Source organism: Poromitra crassiceps, assembly GCF_964638095.1.
Source record: "Poromitra crassiceps genome assembly, chromosome: 5".
NCBI classification, from domain to species: Eukaryota; Metazoa; Chordata; class Actinopteri; order Beryciformes; family Melamphaidae; genus Poromitra; species Poromitra crassiceps.
In genome coordinates, this window is record NC_139642.1 from 62,624,693 (window position 1) to 62,643,873 (window position 19,181).

General features: G+C 46.3%; 1 protein-coding gene across 1 annotated transcript in view; it reads left to right on the forward strand.

Moving 5' to 3' along the window:
* Positions 1-1,205: 1,205 nt before the first annotated feature.
* atg14 (autophagy related 14) overlaps positions 1,206-19,181 on the forward strand; it is a gene marked incomplete at its 5' end in the record, with an annotated part of 30,886 nt that continues 12,910 nt past the window's right edge. The window contains 6 exons of the mRNA XM_083636847.1: positions 1,206-1,349; positions 1,907-2,082; positions 4,521-4,583; positions 16,988-17,030; positions 17,949-18,030; positions 19,028-19,181. The exon at positions 19,028-19,181 is cut by the window's right edge and continues 84 nt beyond it. Of these exons, the coding sequence (XP_083492973.1) occupies positions 1,206-1,349; positions 1,907-2,082; positions 4,521-4,583; positions 16,988-17,030; positions 17,949-18,030; positions 19,028-19,181 (662 nt within the window). The remainder of the gene's footprint in view (positions 1,350-1,906; positions 2,083-4,520; positions 4,584-16,987; positions 17,031-17,948; positions 18,031-19,027) is intronic.

The following is a 19,181-nucleotide window of genomic DNA, read 5'->3' on the forward strand; positions in this document are numbered from 1 at the left end:
GGAACGCTGCTTTATTCAGATCAAACTGGATTCATAGCAGCGTTCCTGGGAAGGGCTAACACCGAGGCAGTTCAAAGTGCTTTACATCATTAAGAAAAGATCACAGAGAGAAAAATGTCACAAGGTAAAATATAAGATCCAAGTGAACCAAGTGATTAACAATAAAAACATTTTTTTTTTACTTTTGACTGCACTCGCCTGCTCTATGGTGCGCCAGTGTGTGTTTCTCACAAAATGTTATTAAAGTTTACATGCATGCATGCAGGTGTGTGTGTGCCCCTTAAGTTTACATCAGTGTCTATGACATCATCAGTGATAGCATAAGATGATTTTACTTTTATAACATCACTGATGACCTCATCAGTGATGCCAAATGCCTCCTATACCATCATCAGTGGGACAAAAATGTAAACAAACTAAGCCCCTTTTATATTATTAATTAATACACAGGACAAGATGTTACTATCCCTTGTGCCAAAATCAGAGGAAAAACACATTTAGATATATAATATAGATAGTTCTATCCTTTTTGTCTTTAGCAGGGTTAGCTTTAGGCAAGGCAAGTTTATTTGTATAGCACATACCCATACACAAAGGCAATTCAAAGTGCTTCACGTAAAACATACAAAGAAAAGAGCATAGAGAGAGAGAACAAGGGCTACAAGGTCAAATATAAAGATTCAAAAGGCCACGGTGCAAAATTATTAGCACATTTTTACTTTTTGAGTGAATTCATAATTCAATTCAAATTTGTTATATGTGCATATACTTTGCCACACCTTGAGTTAACCTTTTCCTTAAAGTCAGAGTTAAGGCGTTTGCACACCAAGTATGTATTTCTCGTCCGAAATTGTCGCATGTTTAAAAATAAATACGACCTCATGTTGTCAATCACGTTGACACACTGACTCTGAAACTTTTGGCCATCATTAACGTTTTCGGAACAGGGTTGATTTTCTACATTTTTCGCATCCGTCAAAAGCCTTTTGCGATCAGATAACGGATTAAAAAAACGCATCCGAAAAATATGGACTTGGTGTCCTTAAGGTTTCCTTAAAACGTTTAACCTTAAGGAGAAGAAGGGTGTTTTGTGCAACCGATTTTATTCAATGGAAACCTTAACTCTGACTTTTTTTTGCAACCACCGGCCCATGCATTCCTGACTGATTGTGATTCTTGTCTTTAGCAGGGAGCTTAGCTGATCCATGGCGTCCACAGCAGGAGCCCCTCCAGGCGGGCTGGAGCAGGGCGCCTCCCGGCGTGGGCCTCAGGCAGGCGGCAGGCCGCCTGTCCGGCCACAACGCCTCCACCCCGCCGCCCCCCTGCCTGACCTCCCAGGGTTTCTGCAGGTCCTTAAAAAGTCTAAAATCCAATCATTTGAATTTGTACGCCTTAAAATGGACTGCATTTACGGTATATAAAATGTCTTAAAAAATGTCTTATTTTGCCAGGTCTTAAATTGCTTGTTTTTGGATTGCATTAGAAGTTAATGTTGTTACTTTTATAAAGTTTCACTAAATTATTGATCTGTAACAAAACTGCAAAACAAAACCAACCAATAACCACTTGTGTAAGCTGTGCAGCCCGGTCAGAATTGATCGGAGCACACCCAGCTAGTGTGTGTTGTGTGGTGTGGTCGGTGGGCTAACGTTAACTTTCACCTAAAATGGGTAAGTGTAAGTTGAACGAGCTCTCTCTGGAGAACAGTGAAGCCGGTTGAAAATAACAGATTTGAAGCCCGCCGCAGCTCGTGCCAGAAAACGCTAAAGTTGGGAACGTTGGTATAATAAAGCCATCAGTCAAGTTTGTACTTTTTTTTTGGTGCCACTATGGATGTGAAATAGGTCTTTAATTGCGTTCATAAAGCTCTTAAAACGTCTTCAATTCCACTTGTTGAAACCTGCAGAAACCCTGCCTCCACCCTGCCCCTCCGGGCGCGCTGGAGTCCTGTGATGACGCGGAGGGTCTGTCTGTGGCGGTGGAGCGCTGTCCGCTCTGCAGCACCGCCCGCCGGCGGCTAACCTGCGCCCGCTGCGTGCAGGCCGGAGACTTCACACACATCGACGGACGGAACCCAGAGAGGTGTGCACTGCTCGCGCACACACACACACATGCACGCACACACACACACACACACACACACGCACACACACACACACACACACACACACACACACACACAGCTCCTACATTCACTTTGAATACACTTCAGACTTGCACGGTGGTTCAGTGGTAGCTTTGGCGCCTCACAGTCAGAAAGTTGTGGGTTTGAATCTCCACCCCGGTGCTTTCTGTGTGGAGTTTGCATGTCCTCCCCGCTGTTTACGCACGTATTTACAAGTGTCACAGAAACCTTTCAAAGCCACCTACCAAAGCAGACGTGCGTATTGCTGATTTAAACAGCTTGGACGTGAGAGCGGCGTGGAAGTCAATGGGCGGATAAGGGACTCTGGAAGGGATTCATTATTATTAATTATTATACCTGGAAGGTGGGGAAAGGGGCTAGGCTGTCTGCTATGCTCTCTGTGTGTCTGGCTGCATAACACATGACATGAGGACGAGTGCAGCGGCCTGTCCGCACGCAGCTGTCAGTGTTTCAACGCATAGCCTACAAACAATCCGTCTCTCGTTGTGAAACAATTTATCCGAACTGGCATGTGTTGGACAGTAAAGAGTAACGTGAATTAATACTTTTCAATCGTCAATTAGACGCTTCATGTCTGCATCTTTGGAACACGGTAAAAACGACTGTAAATTGTTTTGCGTGTTTTATCATTCAGTGCATGCGTATGCGTGTGTGTGCATGATGAACGTGCAGAGAGAGAGAGAGAGAGAGAGAGAGAGTGTGTGTGTGTGTGTGTGTGTGTGTGTGTGCGTATGTGTGTGTGCATGATGAACGTGCAGAGAGGGAGGGAGAGAGAGAGAGAGAGTGACCCATCCGGAGGTAAACAACAACAACAACAACAATAACATGATTATCAGACACTCCCCCACAATTCTACTTGCATTTGCGCCGCCCACCCACATGTGTTAAAGGGCACATGCTATTTTTTTTAACCGTTTAACTGATAGTATTAATCGGTTAATGTTGAAACGGTAGATTATCAGTTGCACGGTTATCGGTCGACATCCCTTTGAGACGTGCTTATGATGAGGGGCTATAAGCATAACTGAACTGAACTTATAAACAGCGCTATGAGACGTAACAAGGTTATCTCCACCGCATGACTCCATAACTGACAAAACCGGTTTAACGTTATTGTTTGAACTGTTTTGGTCAGAAATTCACAGATTGAAAATGAATATACAAAATCAGTCAAACCTATGTTATTTATAGCAGCCCGCCCCGCAGTCACCAGAGCAGCAGCCACACCATGTTAGCCAGCTAGGCAAGTTAGCAGCTAATGCTGCATGGTACAGCTTCAGCTGTTTGAAGCCAGTTATAGCTGCACAGTTAGCGGCTTGCTAGCGCTGTCTGGTCTCCAGGTTTTCCAGTTTGTTTACAGCCAGCTGGACATGAATCTGCCCATGCAGCAGGACATGTCACAAGCAGCCTGCTGTTAGCTTCACACTGCTCACAGTCTATATATAGGATCGCTAACTTGGTGTATTTTACAGTCGCTACTTTCAGAGGTGGAAAGTAACTGAAGTACATTATCTCAAATACTGTACCCATGTACAAATTTAAGATACTTGTACTTTACTAGAGTATTCATAATAATAATAATAATAATTGATTGGATTTATATAGCACCTTTCTAGACACTCAAAGCGCTTCACATATCAGGGGAGGGAGGGGGAGGGAACTCAACTCATCCACCACTGATGTGCAGCACCAGCACCCACCTGGGTGATGTGCAGCACCCACCTGGGTGATGCACCAGGCCTTAAAATTCACTTTTCAAACTCTCCAGAGTCTCCACCCTAGAAATTGAGCGCACAAGATTTCTAGTTTATTCAAAAGAGTTTTTTTCTTCTTTTCATTCTCCCGACTGGATGAACTATTAAGGCCTCTTGTGATGGCTTAGGGAAAGTGGGATTCCCCAGAGGGAATCAATCCCCTCATAGAAATTGCTTAACCCATTGATACCTGATGCAGCATTTGCGTGTATATCCCTCATTTGTGTGCGTATCCCTTTAAGCAGCTCGTTAACGCGGTTCGCGGTCTTAAAGGGACACACACACAAATGCTGCATCAAGTATCAATGGGTTAAACAGAGCTCAATCTCAGGCAACTAGAAGATGGAAATGGAACGAGTTGGCCGACACATCATATTCTACAGACTGTAGAAAACATCTTTGTTTGGTACAAATCCCTGCAGAAATCACACCGTAATCATTTCAATGTTTTTCAATGAAAATGATAATAATGATGTAAAGAGGATCATTCCCTCCCTATCTATCGCAATTGCACTGTCAGTCAGAAATAATTGCAATTAGACATTTTTACTCAATCGTTCAGCCCTGACACTATTTAATAGAGCTGAACAATTAATGTTGTTGTTTTTTTGTCTCTACAGATACGTTGAAAAGTTGGAGAGGCTGAAAAAGCTGAGGGAGGAAAAGGAACAGCTTCAACAGAGGTAAAAGAAAGAGAAAGTCATTCACACAGAAAAATAAATGTGGTCAAACAGGCCAGACTGAGATGTTTGACAGTAGAATTGAATGAAGATGCAAAGATGTTGGTGGGCAGATAGATGTACTGGTGCTGATAGGGCTGCTTATCACCACTCATTTCCTACTACAATTCTGATCCACAAGGTCCCGATATCGATATCGATATGATTCAATATTGATATTTCTGTTACAATACCAATTTTGCTTCGATCTGAAAGAGATTCTCAAAGAACTAATGCTGTTAATTGTACAAGGAGCCCTCTAACCTGGTGCTTTATTGAAAACTAGATATTGAGGGCGCGGCGCACGCTCCTTTCTAGTCTACCGTGTATCAAGTCAAGTCAAGTCAAGTTTATTTATATAGCCCTAATTCACAAGCATGTCTCAGAGGGCTTCACAGAAAGTATGTCTAGCTGATTCTAGCTAACACACAGTAACAAGAATATACAGAATAAAGATAACATTTGAACATTTGAAGAAAGCAGGAGAGTGGAGGAGGGAGGGAGAGGGAGGGGGGAGGTGGGGAGAAAATAGGAAATGTGGAGAGGTGGGAGGGCGCAGGGGAAGGAGAGCAGTGGGAATGTGAGAGAGGGGAGAGGACAGAGAGGAGGAGAGAACAGAGAAGGAGAGGTGGAAGGGTACAGGGGAGGTAGAGTAGAGGTAGGGTCTAGGGTGGAGGGAGGAGAGGGGGGAGGTGGGGAGAAAATAGGAAATGTGGAGGAGGAGAGAACAGGGGAGGAGAGATGAGGGTGCAGGGGAGGGAGAGCCAGGGTAGGGGTAGGGTCTAGGGTTGGGGGAGGGGAGGGAGTAGGATACGGGCCCGGATTAGGGCGAGGGTGGGGAGAAATGGGAAATGTGGAGGAGGAGAGAACAGAGAAGGAGAGGGTGCAGGGGAGGGAGAGCAGGGGGAATGTGAGAGGGAGGAGAGGGCAGAGAGGAGGAGAGAACAGAGAAGGAGAGGTGGGAGGGCGCAGGGGAAGGAAAGCAGTGGGAATGTGAGAGAGGGGAGAGGACAGAGAGGAGGAGAGAACAGAGAAGGAGAGGTGGAGGGGTACAGGGGAGGTAGAGTAGAGGTAGGGTCTAGGGTGGAGGGAGGGAGTAGGATACGGGCCCGGATTAGGGCGAGGGTGGGGAGAAAATGGGAAATGTGGAGGAGGAGAGAACAGAGAAGGAGAGGTGGGAGGGTGCAGGGGAAGGAGAGCAGGGGGAATGTGAGAGAGGGGGGAGGACAGAGAGTAGAGGTGCAGGGGAAGGAGAGCAGGGGAAGAAGAGCAGGGGGAATGTGAGAGAGGGGGGAGGACAGAGAGTAGAGGTAGGGTCTAGGGTGGAGGGAGGGAGTAGGATACGGGCCCGGATTAGGGCGAGGGTGGGGGGAAAATGGGAAATGTGGAGGAGGAGAGGACAGAGAAGGAGAGGTGGGAGGGTGCAGGGGAAGGAGAGCAGGGGGGAATGTGAGAGAGGGGGGAGGACAGAGAGGCAGAGAAGGAGAGGTGGGAGGGTGCAGGGGAAGGAGAGCAGGGGGAATGTGAGAGAAGGGAGAGCAGGAAGTGGCAGGGATTCAGGAAAATAGGGGAGAAGAGGAGAAGGAGCAGAGGGGGGGGAGAATGAGGAGAGAGCAGGAGAAGGGAGGGGGGGGCGGTGGGATGTGGGGGAGGAAAGAGCATGGAAAGAGAGGAGAACAAGAAGGGGGAAGAAGGGAAGAAGCGGGGAAAGGGGGAAAGAGAGGGGGGGGGAGAAGATCAGACAACTGACTACTCTAAGCATTAACCAGAGCTAACTGGGACATAGTATCTAGCTAATCTACAGCCTAATCTGGCCTATCCTACCCTGCTCTAGTCTGATTTTAGCCTGAACACTAACAGGTCAGCCTTAGGCTGTAGCTAATCTATCGCCTACCTAAGCTGTTCTAAACCAACCGGCAGCCCTCGACCAGTGATGAAGAGCACCGATGCCCCCCGACCCGGCCCCCGCCCACATATGGCGTGGGAGGGAAGGCCAGGCCGGGACACAGCGGCACCCCCTCACCCCCAGTGAACGCAAGAAAACCTTTCCACCATATGGATCGCCGCATGGATTGCCCCAGTGACTTGGCTGAGGAGGAACCTTGTGAGGTCGTTGTGCTAGGGGCCAATTGCTGCGGCCCAGGCGGACCCAGCCCCCACGCGACCCGCCCCCCCAGCCCCCAGCCACCAGCATAGTGACTGAGAGCGTGAGAGCAGGCCACGCGGGGGACGGGCCCACCCACCAGGCCACAGCAGCGGACCCCCATCTGGGGACTCCCCTCCGAGACAGGCCGAGAGATGCCGGGCTAAACCATGCACAGAGTTTCCGATAATGAAACTCTGTGAATGGTTTATTATGGAAATAAAATGTACAAGAGAACAGAAAATTGAAAATGTAAAAAAAGAGTCCAACAGAAGGGATATAAAAATGTAATTTTTAAATTATCCTAAGATCCGGGAAGGGAGTTGAAAATCTAAAAAGTAGAGTCCAAAAAGAAATAGAAAATGCAGTCTTTAAGTGTTCGTAGGTTTAGAGAATACTAGTTAATTAGCTAGGTGACAAAAAGGGTAACAAGATTGGGAGTTCCATGAGGATGATCTGAGGAATCCATGAGTCCGCGTTGGTGACATGGATTAAGAGGAGGGGAGGGGAGGATAGGAGTCGGAGGTGATGATTAAGAGGAGGGGAGGATAGGAGATGGAGGTGATGATGAGGCGGCGGGGGGGGGCTGGGGGGGCGCCCCCCCCTTCCCTTAGGCAAGCAGGTGACCAGGATGATGAGGATAGGGGTCGGTGATGGTGATGAGCCCGGGGTGTCAGACAGTAGAAGGAGTAGTGGGTAGATGGCCTAGAGTGACGACAGGTGGCTAGGACGATGACGGCCGGACCTAGGGCTGCAGCGGTGGGGTGTACGTCAGGCCAATGAGGACACCTGAGGGGGAGAGAGAGAAGAGAGCGGGGGAATCTGCGCAGAGGTGGAACTAACTCTATAGACAGCAATAAAAATTAGGTCAAATCAAAATTTATTAGGATTATTTAGGATGACTAATATTATACTGCTAATTCAGGTCTAGGTAGTCTAAGTCTAAGTTTATACTGATACTGCTGCTCGTCATCTTCCTCCTGCCCCTCCTCCTCTTCGCTCATTTCTGCCGTCAGGCTGTGCCACCTCGCCTCGCCTGCAGGAGGCAGCACATAGACAGCAGCGTTGTCCTCTGTGTGTCTGTTCCCTCTTTGGTCAACTCGTTGTCTGGACCAGAGCAGAAGTAGCGGCTCCAGTCAGCGCCATTACATTTGCGGGAGCTTCCGGGCCAATGTTGTCGAGTTTTCGAGTCACAATATGGTCCCTTGTTGCAGTCACTCTAAAGCACTAAAATCCAATATAAAGAGGTGTGTCCTATTTTTCCAGTGTAGTAATTTCTGGTATTGATCCAGAGTCACCGCCTCACATTACATGGAAATTATCTTATGGATCTTGGAAAAGTAATGGAAAAGTTTTGAAATTGTATCCATGAAAATTTGTGGGAACCTTGCATAATTGTCAGTTCTCATGGTAGGCTAATCTGTAGCTAGGTAGCTCTGTAGTTAGCTAGCAAGCTAATGTCTAGCTGTAGTTAGGTAGCATTGCGTGAGGAAAACTCACCTCTCTATAATAGCCCTTTTTCACAGGCCTGTGAAAGCCACCATCGTTGCGGCGTCATTACTCGGCTCCTGTATAAAAGTCACAAGGACGGAATGGTGTGTCGTTTTGTTACGCCTTTCGTTACGCCAGTGGAGGCAGTAACAGTGCCCACTTGTTTAAAATGTAAGTCGGAAAGACGGATTGAAGCTCAGCTCATTCATAAAAAAATTACTGGAAGACCGAGGGGGGAAACAGCTCCAGATTAACACATTGAGTGCCACAGCGCTTCAGTAAAATTGTCTGGAGCCTGTGCCAGATTCACTTCCATTCAGTTGAAAACAGCTATAGAATTTTTTCTATTATGGCTATATTGAGAGGGCTGGACTCAATGAAACATTGAACACTCCTGCTTCTTCCAAAGAAGAAATTTTGTTTCTAGACAGTTCCATTATGAAATGACAGCCTCTGTAAGAAGTGCACTTTCAAGGGTTTTCTGCCGTTTTTTTAACTTTTCAAGATATAGTGACTTTTATGAATACTTTTTGCACTCTAATTTCGAGCACATTCACTGACTCTGGCTGGTGTTTTCTGATGTAGTGGCGTGGTGTGGTTTCTGTGCAGGCTGCTCCCCCCACCCCCCTCCCCCCCCCCCTCCACCCCCGAGCTGCGGGCTCCTCCCCACACGCACAACAGACTCCGTTTTTGCCCCGGACAGATCCCAGCGCGCAACAAGGAAGTGCCAAACGCGACTGAACGAAAAGGGCTTGGCCGTTCGGCTTCGGGTGCTGGCTTTCTGGCAGGGAATCATGTGGAGAAACAGATAGATAGAAGATAGATATAAGCAGAAGAGCTCAGTTGTGGGCACGGATGCAGCCGAGCCAACTGTCCGCTCCGCTGCAGACAGAGCAATCAATACGGCTCTGGCTGAAGCATGCATCGGTTTCCACTTTGATCACGTCTTTCCCTGCTGTCTCCTGTACAAAGTAAAGGATCTGAGGTGGGTGGCGCAGCTCCCGTGACGATGTTTAAGGTGGCGCCGTGTGATCCCTTGAAGGGATTCATGCTCACTGGCTAGGTACGACCTTAAACAGCAGAATTATGGAATAATATGAATTATGATTTTAGGACGTCCACAGACGTCCTTGGCACTCCTCGTTACATTTTCTTAGGACGTCCAGAGACGTCCTTGGCACTCAATGTGTTAAAGTTCTACTATCAGAAATAAGTTAAGATATAATTCAACACAGCAGTGGTTGTTTGCAGTCTTGTCTGTTGTGCGTTTCCCTTTACGAAAAACAACTAACGTTATAGTATTCAATCAATCAATTTTATATTTATATAGCGCAAAATCATAACAAGAGTTATTTGAAGGCGTTTTACAAATAGAGCCGGTAGAAGACCAGGCTCTTTATTTTAGACCCATCAATTGAAACAATTCTCACATGTAGGGTTAGGGTACTGGTGATTTGACTGCGAGGTTATGTGGCATTTGAAACAATTACCCAACAAGAGCAGAACTCAGCAACGGAGACGAGGAAAAGCCCCCTGACCGGGGGAGAAAACCTCTTGGTGGGTGTTCATCTGCTATGAGCGGTAGGGCTGTGAATCTTCACTGGCCTCACGATTCGATTCGATTACGATTCAGAGGGCTACAATTCGATTCGATTACGATTATCGATGCATCTCGATGCATCTTAAATCGATGCATCACTTTTTTCCACAATACATGATTTATTTTTTCTCACTTTCTTTTTTCTCACTGTGTGGCTACTTTTAAAATAAAAGTGCATTTAGAATTGCATTGTATTATGATCCATAATTAAAATAAACAACTGCATGTACTTCCATTATATTTTATTTGATTATTAAAAAAAAATATATATATATATATTTTTTTTTAAATAATCAATTTTTGACATTTGTGAATCGATGCAGAATCGTGCACGTCCGCATCGCGATGCATCCTATAATCGATTATTTTTGACACCCCTAATGAGCGGTTGGGTTGAGAAAAAGAGAGAGAGAGAGAGAGAGAGAGAGAGAGAGAGCGAGAGAGAGAGAGAGAGAGGCACAGTAAATGCAGTAATAATGATACCATTAACTAGGGATGCACCGATCGATCGGCACGTGACCGGAAATGGCCGATTTTCACGTGATCGGCCTCGATCGGTGATCTGCGCCGGTCACTCTAAAATGCCGATTCTGTGAGCCGATTTTCAAGTGACGTCAAGTGACGTGCGCGAACCCAAAAGCAGCGAGACAGAGTGGATGAGTTGCAGCCAAAACAAAAGCTGCCACTACACAGTACACACATGCCACAGCATGTCTTCGTCGGTGTGGAGCCGCGGAGGGGCTGCCGGGTAGGTTGTAGTCCACAGTCTCCAGTCTGAGCGGCTCGCTTCACCTCACCGTCCCCTCTTCCCCGACCAGCCTCCACATCACCGCTGCCTGCTGCTGCTGCTATCCGTCAGTCACGTTGTAACCCTAACCCTAACGTGTACAGCCAGGAGAGGACTTTTGTTTCGTATTGCGAATAGAACGACGAACATAATAATAAAACGCATCGGACCAGTGTGCAAGGTTTTCTGTGAGAGATGATTTTTTTTCGAATGGCGGATTAAAAAAAACGCGCTCTGTGTGTAAACTACGATATTCAAACTGAGTCAACTCTAACTCATTTCCTCATCTAGGCTACTCAATGACAGCCAAATCCACAACTGTAGAGTGGGCATGGCTTCGAAGGTCTCTGGGCTCCAGAGCTATAGGCTATAAACTCCTTGTCCATGGATAACATTTTGACGTTTATTTATTTTATTTTATTAGTTTATTTGGCAGGGACATAGGCCTATACAAAAAAACATTAAACCCCATAGGGGAAGAGATGCTTTGTATCAGATTTAGCCATAGGCTACTTTCCATCTGAAGCCCCTGTTCTGTTGCACCTTTTTTCTTTTGGAAAAGTAAATGCATGATAGCTGTGGGATATACTGGAATTAATTGTTTTATATTCATTGTATTTACACAAAAAAGAAAAGCTCTGTCCAGTAACCTGGAACACTTTTATTTTGAGATGTTTTTGAGTGAGATCGTCCTACCTCATGCAAATGATAAGAAATGTGACATGAATGTTAATTTTCTATTAAAGCAAAGTTAAAAAGTTAAAAAATAACCTGCCAATTATTGTTATTAGAAAGAAAATCGGAATCGGCAAAAATCGGTATCGGCAAGTCAGACTATTCAAAAATCGGAAATCGGAATCGGCCAACAAAATCGCAATCGGTGCATCCCTACCATTAACAACTCTAATAAGTAGTTCATAGTAACAGGTACAACAGTAGTAACAGGAGCAGCTGTAATAAGAACAGGACTCATAATAGTCATAGTAGTTGTGGGTCTCTCTTCCCACTGGAGTCAAGATCCATTCTGATCCTGCAGGAAATGGGAGACACAAAAGAACTCGATATATAATAATAATAATAATAATTATATATAAGGCCCGCAAACGACTCAGCGGTGCCTTTTTACGCAGACGATGCTTTTACACAGCGCGAGGAGGCATTCTAGCATGACGTTCTATCATTGCCATGGAGACAGCTGAGCTGGTCAGAGGAAATATCCTCACATGCGACTTACAGATCGATTAATCGGATGCACAGAAAAAAGAAGAAAAAAGAAAAAAACTTGGGCAAGCTGGTGCGAGATAAAGACAGACAGGTGTGTTGTGCTTATTATGTGCGAGGAGTCTCTTTAACGAGCAGCCGATCGACTTTATGGATCACAGAGACAGACAGCATCATGTAGGCTGCAGGTAAGACAAGCTTTATGCATCACAGAGACAGACAGCTTCATGTAGGCTGCAGGTAAGACAAGCTTTATGCATCACAGAGACAGACAGCTTCATGTAGGCTGCAGGTAAGACAAGCTTTATGCATCACAGAGACAGACAGCATCATGTAGGCTGCAGGTAAGACAAGCTTTATGCATCACAGAGACAGACAGCTTCATGTAGGCTGCAGGTAAGACAAGCTTTATGGATCACAGAGACAGACAGCATCATGTAGGCTGCAGGTAAGACAAGCTTTATGGATCACAGAGACAGACAGCTTCATGTAGGCTGCAGGTAAGACAAGCTTTATGCATCACAGAGACAGACAGCATCATGTAGGCTGCAGGTAAGACAAGCTTTATGCATCACAGAGACAGACAGCTTCATGTAGGCTGCAGGTAAGACAAGCTTTATGGATCACAGAGACAGACAGCATCATGTAGGCTGCAGGTAAGACAAGCTTTATGGATCACAGAGACAGACAGCTTCATGTAGGCTGCAGGTAAGACAAGCTTTATGGATCACAGAGACAGACAACTTCATGTAGGCTGCAGGTAAGACAAGCTTTATGCATCACAGAGACAGACAGCTTCATGTAGGCTGCAGGTAAGACAAGCTTTATGGATCACAGAGACAGACAGCTTCATGTAGGCTGCAGGTAAGACAAGCTTTATGGATCACAGAGACAGACAGCATCATGTAGGCTGCAGGTAAGACAAGCTTTATGCATCACAGAGACAGACAGCATCATGTAGGCTGCAGGTAAGACAAGCTTTATGGATCACAGAGACAGACAGCATCATGTAGGCTGCAGGTAAGACAAGCTTTATGCATCACAGAGACAGACAGCTTCATGTAGGCTGCAGGTAAGACAAGCTTTATGGATCACAGAGACAGACAGCATCATGTAGGCTGCAGGTAAGACACGCTTTATGCATCACAGAGACAGACAGCTTCATGTAGGCTGCAGGTAAGACAAGCTTTATGGATCACAGAGACAGACAGCATCATGTAGGCTGCAGGTAAGACAAGCTTTATGCATCACAGAGACAGACAGCTTCATGTAGGCTGCAGGTAAGACAAGCTTTATGGATCACAGAGACAGACAGCATCATGTAGGCTGCAGGTAAGACAAGCTTTATGGATCACAGAGACAGACAGCATCATGTAGGCTACAGGTAAGACAAGCTTTATGCATCACAGAGACAGACAGCTTCATGTAGGCTGCAGGTAAGACAAGCTTTATGCATCACAGAGACAGACAGCTTCATGTAGGCTGCAGGTAAGACAAGCTTTATGCATCACAGAGACAGACAGCTTCATGTAGGCTGCAGGTAAGACAAGCTTTATGGATCACAGAGACAGACAGCATCATGTAGGCTGCAGGTAAGACAAGCTTTATGGATCACAGAGACAGACAGCATCATGTAGGCTACAGGTAAGACAAGCTTTATGCATCACAGAGACAGACAGCTTCATGTAGGCTGCAGGTAAGACAAGCTTTATGCATCACAGAGACAGACAGCATCATGTAGGCTGCAGGTAAGACAAGCTTTATGGATCACAGAGACAGACAGCATCATGTAGGCTGCAGGTAAGACAAGCTTTATGCATCACAGAGACAGACAGCATCATGTAGGCTGCAGGTAAGACAAGGCTAATTCTTTCCTTTGGTTCCAGTTTTAAGTTCCGTCGTCGTTGTCAATAGACCACTTGGTTTCTGCTTTTAAAAGTTTGACTGTCTGGTTCTGTTTCTCGCTCGTCTCTGCTTGTCAGACTCAGGCACGCTGGGTGACGAGATGGATCGGATCGATTTTTGCTTTCATTTCTGCCTTTCCCCTTTTGCTGTGCCGTTGGGATAAAGGCTATGAATGCACAGGAATACTATCCTGTTAGTTGTTTTTCGTAGGGGAACGCACAACAGGCTAGACAGACTACAGTAGGCTACTGCTGTATTGATATGCTTTGGTTAACGTATTTCTGATATACAACTTCAATATGCAATGCTGTCTTTTTTTTAATTAATGAGCTGAGATTCCCGTCTTCCATGGTTACCCTTTCAAACAGACGTTGATTCGGGGCTGATACTTGATGGCGGCACGGTGGCTCAGTGGTTAGCACTGTTGCCTCACAGCAAGAAGGTCCCGAGTTTGAACCCCGGTCCGTCCCAGGTCCTTTCTGTGTGGAGTTTGCATGTTCTCCCCGTGTCCGTGTGGGTTTTCTCCGGGTGCTCCGGTTTCCTCCCACCACCAAAGACATGTATGTTAGGGTTAATACTCCTGTCAGTGCTCCTGACCAAGGCACTGGCAAAAGAACTGGAGTTGGTCCCCGGGCGCTGCACTGCGGCTGCCCACTGCTCCTAGTTCTAGGAAGGTTCCTAGTAGAGGATGGGTCAAATGCAGAGGATGAATTTCCCCAAGGGGATAAATAAAGGGTAACTTCATCACGTCATTCCCTCCTTTTAAACAGGAGGCGAAGCGTAATGACACCGCAACGATCACAGGCTGTGTCAGTGTGTCTGTCACAGGCTGTGTCAGTGTGTCTTTCACAGGTTGTGTCAGTGTGTCTGTCACAGGCTGTGTCAGTGTATCTTTCACAGGCTGTGTCAGTGTGTCTGTCACAGGCTGTGTCAGTGTGTCTTTCACAGGTTGTGTCAGTGTATCTTTCACAGGCTGTGTCAGTGTGTCATTCACAGGCTGTGTCAGTGTGTCTGTCACAGGCTGTGTCAGTGTGTCTTTCACAGGTTGTGTCAGTGTGTCTTTCACAGGTTGTGTCAGTGTGTCATTCACAGGCTGTGTCAGTGTGTCTTTCACAGGTTGTGTCAGTGTGTCTTTCACAGGCTGTGTCAGTGTGTCTTTCACAGGTTGTGTCAGTGTGTCTTTCACAGGCTGTGTCAGTGTGTCTTTCACAGGTTGTGTCAGTGTGTCTTTCACAGGCTGTGTCAGTGTGTCTGTCACAGGCTGTGTCAGTGTGTCTTTCACAGGTTGTGTCAGTGTGTCTTTCATTTCACAGGTTGTGTCAGTGTGTCTTTCACAGGCTGTGTCAGTGTGTCTGTCACAGGCTGTGTCAGTGTGTCTTTCACAGGTTGTGTCAGTGTGTCTTTCATTTCACAGGCTGTGTCAGTGTGTCTTTCATTTCACAGGCTGTGTCAGTGTGTCTTTCACAGGTTGTGTCAGTGTGTCTTTCATTTCACAGGCTGTGTCAGTGTGTCTTTCACAGGTTGTGTCAGTGTGTCTTTCATTTCACAGGTTGTGTCAGTGTGTCTTTCATTTCACAGGCTGTGTCAGTGTGTCTTTCACAGGTTGTGTCAGTGTGTCTTTCATTTCACAGGTTGTGTCAGTGTGTCTTTCATTTCACAGGTTGTGTCAGTGTGTCTTTCACAGGTTGTGTCAGTGTGTCTTTCACAGGCTGTGTCAGTGTGTCTTTCATTTCACAGGTTGTGTCAGTGTGTCTTTCACAGGCTGTGTCAGTGTGTCTTTCATTTCACAGGTTGTGTCAGTGTGTCTTTCATTTCACAGGTTGTGTCAGTGTGTCTGTCACAGGCTGTGTCAGTGTGTCTTTCATTTCACAGGCTGTGTCAGTGTGTCTTTCATTTCACAGGCTGTGTCAGTGTGTCATTCATTTCACAGGCTGTGTCAGTGTGTCTTTCATTTCACAGGCTGTGTCAGTGTGTCTTTCATTTCACAGGTTGTGTCAGTGTGTCTTTCATTTCACAGGTTGTGTCAGTGTGTCTTTCACAGGCTGTGTCAGTGTGTCTTTCATTTCACAGGTTGTGTCAGTGTGTCTTTCACAGGCTGTGTCAGTGTGTCTTTCATTTCACAGGTTGTGTCAGTGTGTCTTTCACAGGCTGTGTCAGTGTGTCTTTCATTTCACAGGTTGTGTCAGTGTGTCTTTCACAGGCTGTGTCAGTGTGTCTTTCATTTCACAGGTTGTGTCAGTGTGTCTGTCACAGGCTGTGTCAGTGTGTCTTTCATTTCACAGGTTGTGTCAGTGTGTCTGTCACAGGCTGTGTCAGTGTGTCTTTCATTTCACAGGCTGTGTCAGTGTGTCTTTCATTTCACAGGCTGTGTCAGTGTGTCATTCATTTCACAGGCTGTGTCAGTGTGTCTTTCATTTCACAGGCTGTGTCAGTGTGTCTTTCATTTCACAGGTTGTGTCAGTGTGTCTTTCATTTCACAGGTTGTGTCAGTGTGTCTTTCACAGGCTGTGTCAGTGTGTCTTTCATTTCACAGGCTGTGTCAGTGTGTCTTTCATTTCACAGGCTGTGTCAGTGTGTCTTTCACAGGCTGTGTCAGTGTGTCTTTCATTTCACAGGTTGTGTCAGTGTGTCTGTCACAGGCTGTGTCAGTGTGTCTTTCATTTCACAGGTTGTGTCAGTGTGTCTTTCATTTCACAGGCTGTGTCAGTGTGTCTGTCACAGGCTGTGTCAGTGTGTCTTTCATTTCACAGGTTGTGTCAGTGTGTCTTTCATTTCACAGGTTGTGTCAGTGTGTCTTTCATTTCACAGGTTGTGTCAGTGTGTCTTTCATTTCACAGGCTGTGTCAGTGTGTCTTTCATTTCACAGGTTGTGTCAGTGTGTCTTTCACAGGTTGTGTCAGTGTGTCTGTCACAGGCTGTGTCAGTGTGTCTTTCATTTCACAGGCTGTGTCAGTGTGTCTTTCATTTCACAGGCTGTGTCAGTGTGTCTTTCATTTCACAGGCTGTGTCAGTGTGTCTTTCACAGGCTGTGTCAGTGTGTCTTTCACAGGCTGTGTCAGTGTGTCTGTCACAGGCTGTGTCAGTGTGTCTTGGAAAAGACTTGCCTTTAACCGGAAGAAGAAACCCCGGCAGGCTAAGCCTATAGCAGCATAACTAGGGGCTCACCAGCCCTAACTGTACTGTAAGCTTCATCAAAGAGGAACGTGTTTATGTCTCCACAGACTGATCCAGTCCATGGACAGGAAGCTGCAGGCGGATCAGATGGTGAGTTGACATTATGATGGGCATCTTAGGTAACTACTAGGCAACTAGACATCTTGCGCGCTCGATTCCTAGGCTCGCCCGCTGCGCGTCCTCGCCCACCCTGCAGCTCGCCGAGCTGGCCCTGCAGCTCGCATATGCAGCTTGGCCACTGCGCGGCCTGGCCTGCAGCTCGGCTGCTGCGTGGCCTCGCCAGCTTGCCCTATTCCCGCGTGTGTGTGTGTGTGTTGCTCACAAAATGTTGTTGCCCTTTCATGGGCGCGGGTGTGTGTGCCCCCTTCTGACATCACTGATGACATCATCAGTCTTATGACATCATCAGTGACGTCACGTGTGTGTGTGTGTGTGTGTGCCCCCTTATGACATCACTGATGACATCAGTCTTATGACATCACTGATGACATGAGTGATGTCACAATGCCTCCTTGTGTGTGTATGTGTGTGTGCGCGCCCCCTTATGACATCACTGATGACATCATCAGTGGGACAAAAATGGAAACAGAGAATAGTATAGTAATTAAAGGAGAACTCCACCGAAAAACAATTTGGTTTGACAGTTATTGAGAGTTGATTTGAATTAAGTTAAGTGGACCAGTGATGTGACATCACTGGTCACAACTTTACTCAAATAAACTCTCAATAACTGTCAAACTACATGACTACCTGCAAATGTGTTTATAGTTTTTGGATATGTGTTTGGTAGGATATGTGTTTGGTAGGATATGTGTTTGCTAGGGGTGTAACGGTACACGTATTCATACCAAAATGCTTTGGTACAGGACGAGAGAGAGAGAGAAACCAGGGTCCATACATAGTAGCAGCAGTAATAACAATGATACCAGTAACAATTCCATTAGATTTAGACGAAAGTGAAACATGTTTAGATGGAAGTGAATAAAGTCAACATGTTGTTTGTCTCAGAAATGGAAGATCATGTCGTGTAAGATGAAGATCGAGCAGCTGAAGGAGGCCATAGCCTGGGGCAATGAGGAGGGGAAGAGCGGTGAGTTACTGTGTCTTCACACCAAACACCTAGCCAATCTTCGCCTCGCGTGACTCGCCCCAGTTTGGCCGCGTGATCAATGTGTTTACTGGTGCGAGTCAAATTGAATCGAAAGCGCTTATCCACCTTATTTTTGGCGGCCATTTTTGCCTGATCTGCTGATGGGTGCTTCTTCCGGTGTGATCCTCCCAGCCTTGTTGCTGACAGCTTGACACCCGTCTGGGCGAACGGAGCAAATCACTAATCAGGTCCAGCTTGGCAAAAATCTCGTCGATAAATATCCCTTTAAGAGCGCAGTGCATTCATGGGTAATCGCCTGCTGTGGCTAATATTAGCCGCTAGTTAGTTATGTTACATGGCAGTAAAACCCCACTAAATGACCAAATTGATAGAACTTTTAACCATTTCGAGTAACACTGTTTCCATACGGATCACCAGCGTTAGTTTGTTGTTTATAACGTGGCTATATTCATAACGTTTTATATCTCGGATGCATTATTTCGAATCCCACATAGGTTACGCCAAACCCCACATAGGTTATGCCTCGAATCCCACATAAGTTACGCTAAAACGCACATAGGTTACGCCTCGAATCCCACATAGGTTCCACCACCGCAAAGCGTGTGGGTTTCAGGACGAAACAGTCTCGAGCCACAATCGTCATCTTTAGAGCACAATATTCCTGGAATGCAAGTTTAACTAAACAGTTACATGTCCTCTGCATTCTACATAAAATTAAGATATTACGGGTTGTTTTATTTTGTATGTTAAATACTTATTGGCCAAGTTATGTTCAATTCAGCCAGGGTACAAGAGACTGAGTGTAGGCGGCCATCTTTTCAAATCAAGTAGAATACCATTTAGGAAATGGCAAGCTGCAACAATAAGTCACGTTAAACCGGACCTTGTACGCACACATATTATTTTTTACAGTGGGGCATTCAAAAATAAGGTGGATATAATAATAATCACCTCCCTGCCCCCCCCTCCCTCTCAGACGCAGAGCTGCTGGCGCACAGTGTGGAGGAGAGGCAGCGGCTGCAGCGCCGTGCCGGGCGCCACCAGGAGAGGCGGGACAAGATGGAGCGGCACACCAGACGCCTGGGCGACCTGCTGGAGCGCCGTGGGCACGAGCTCACCGCACGCCTGGC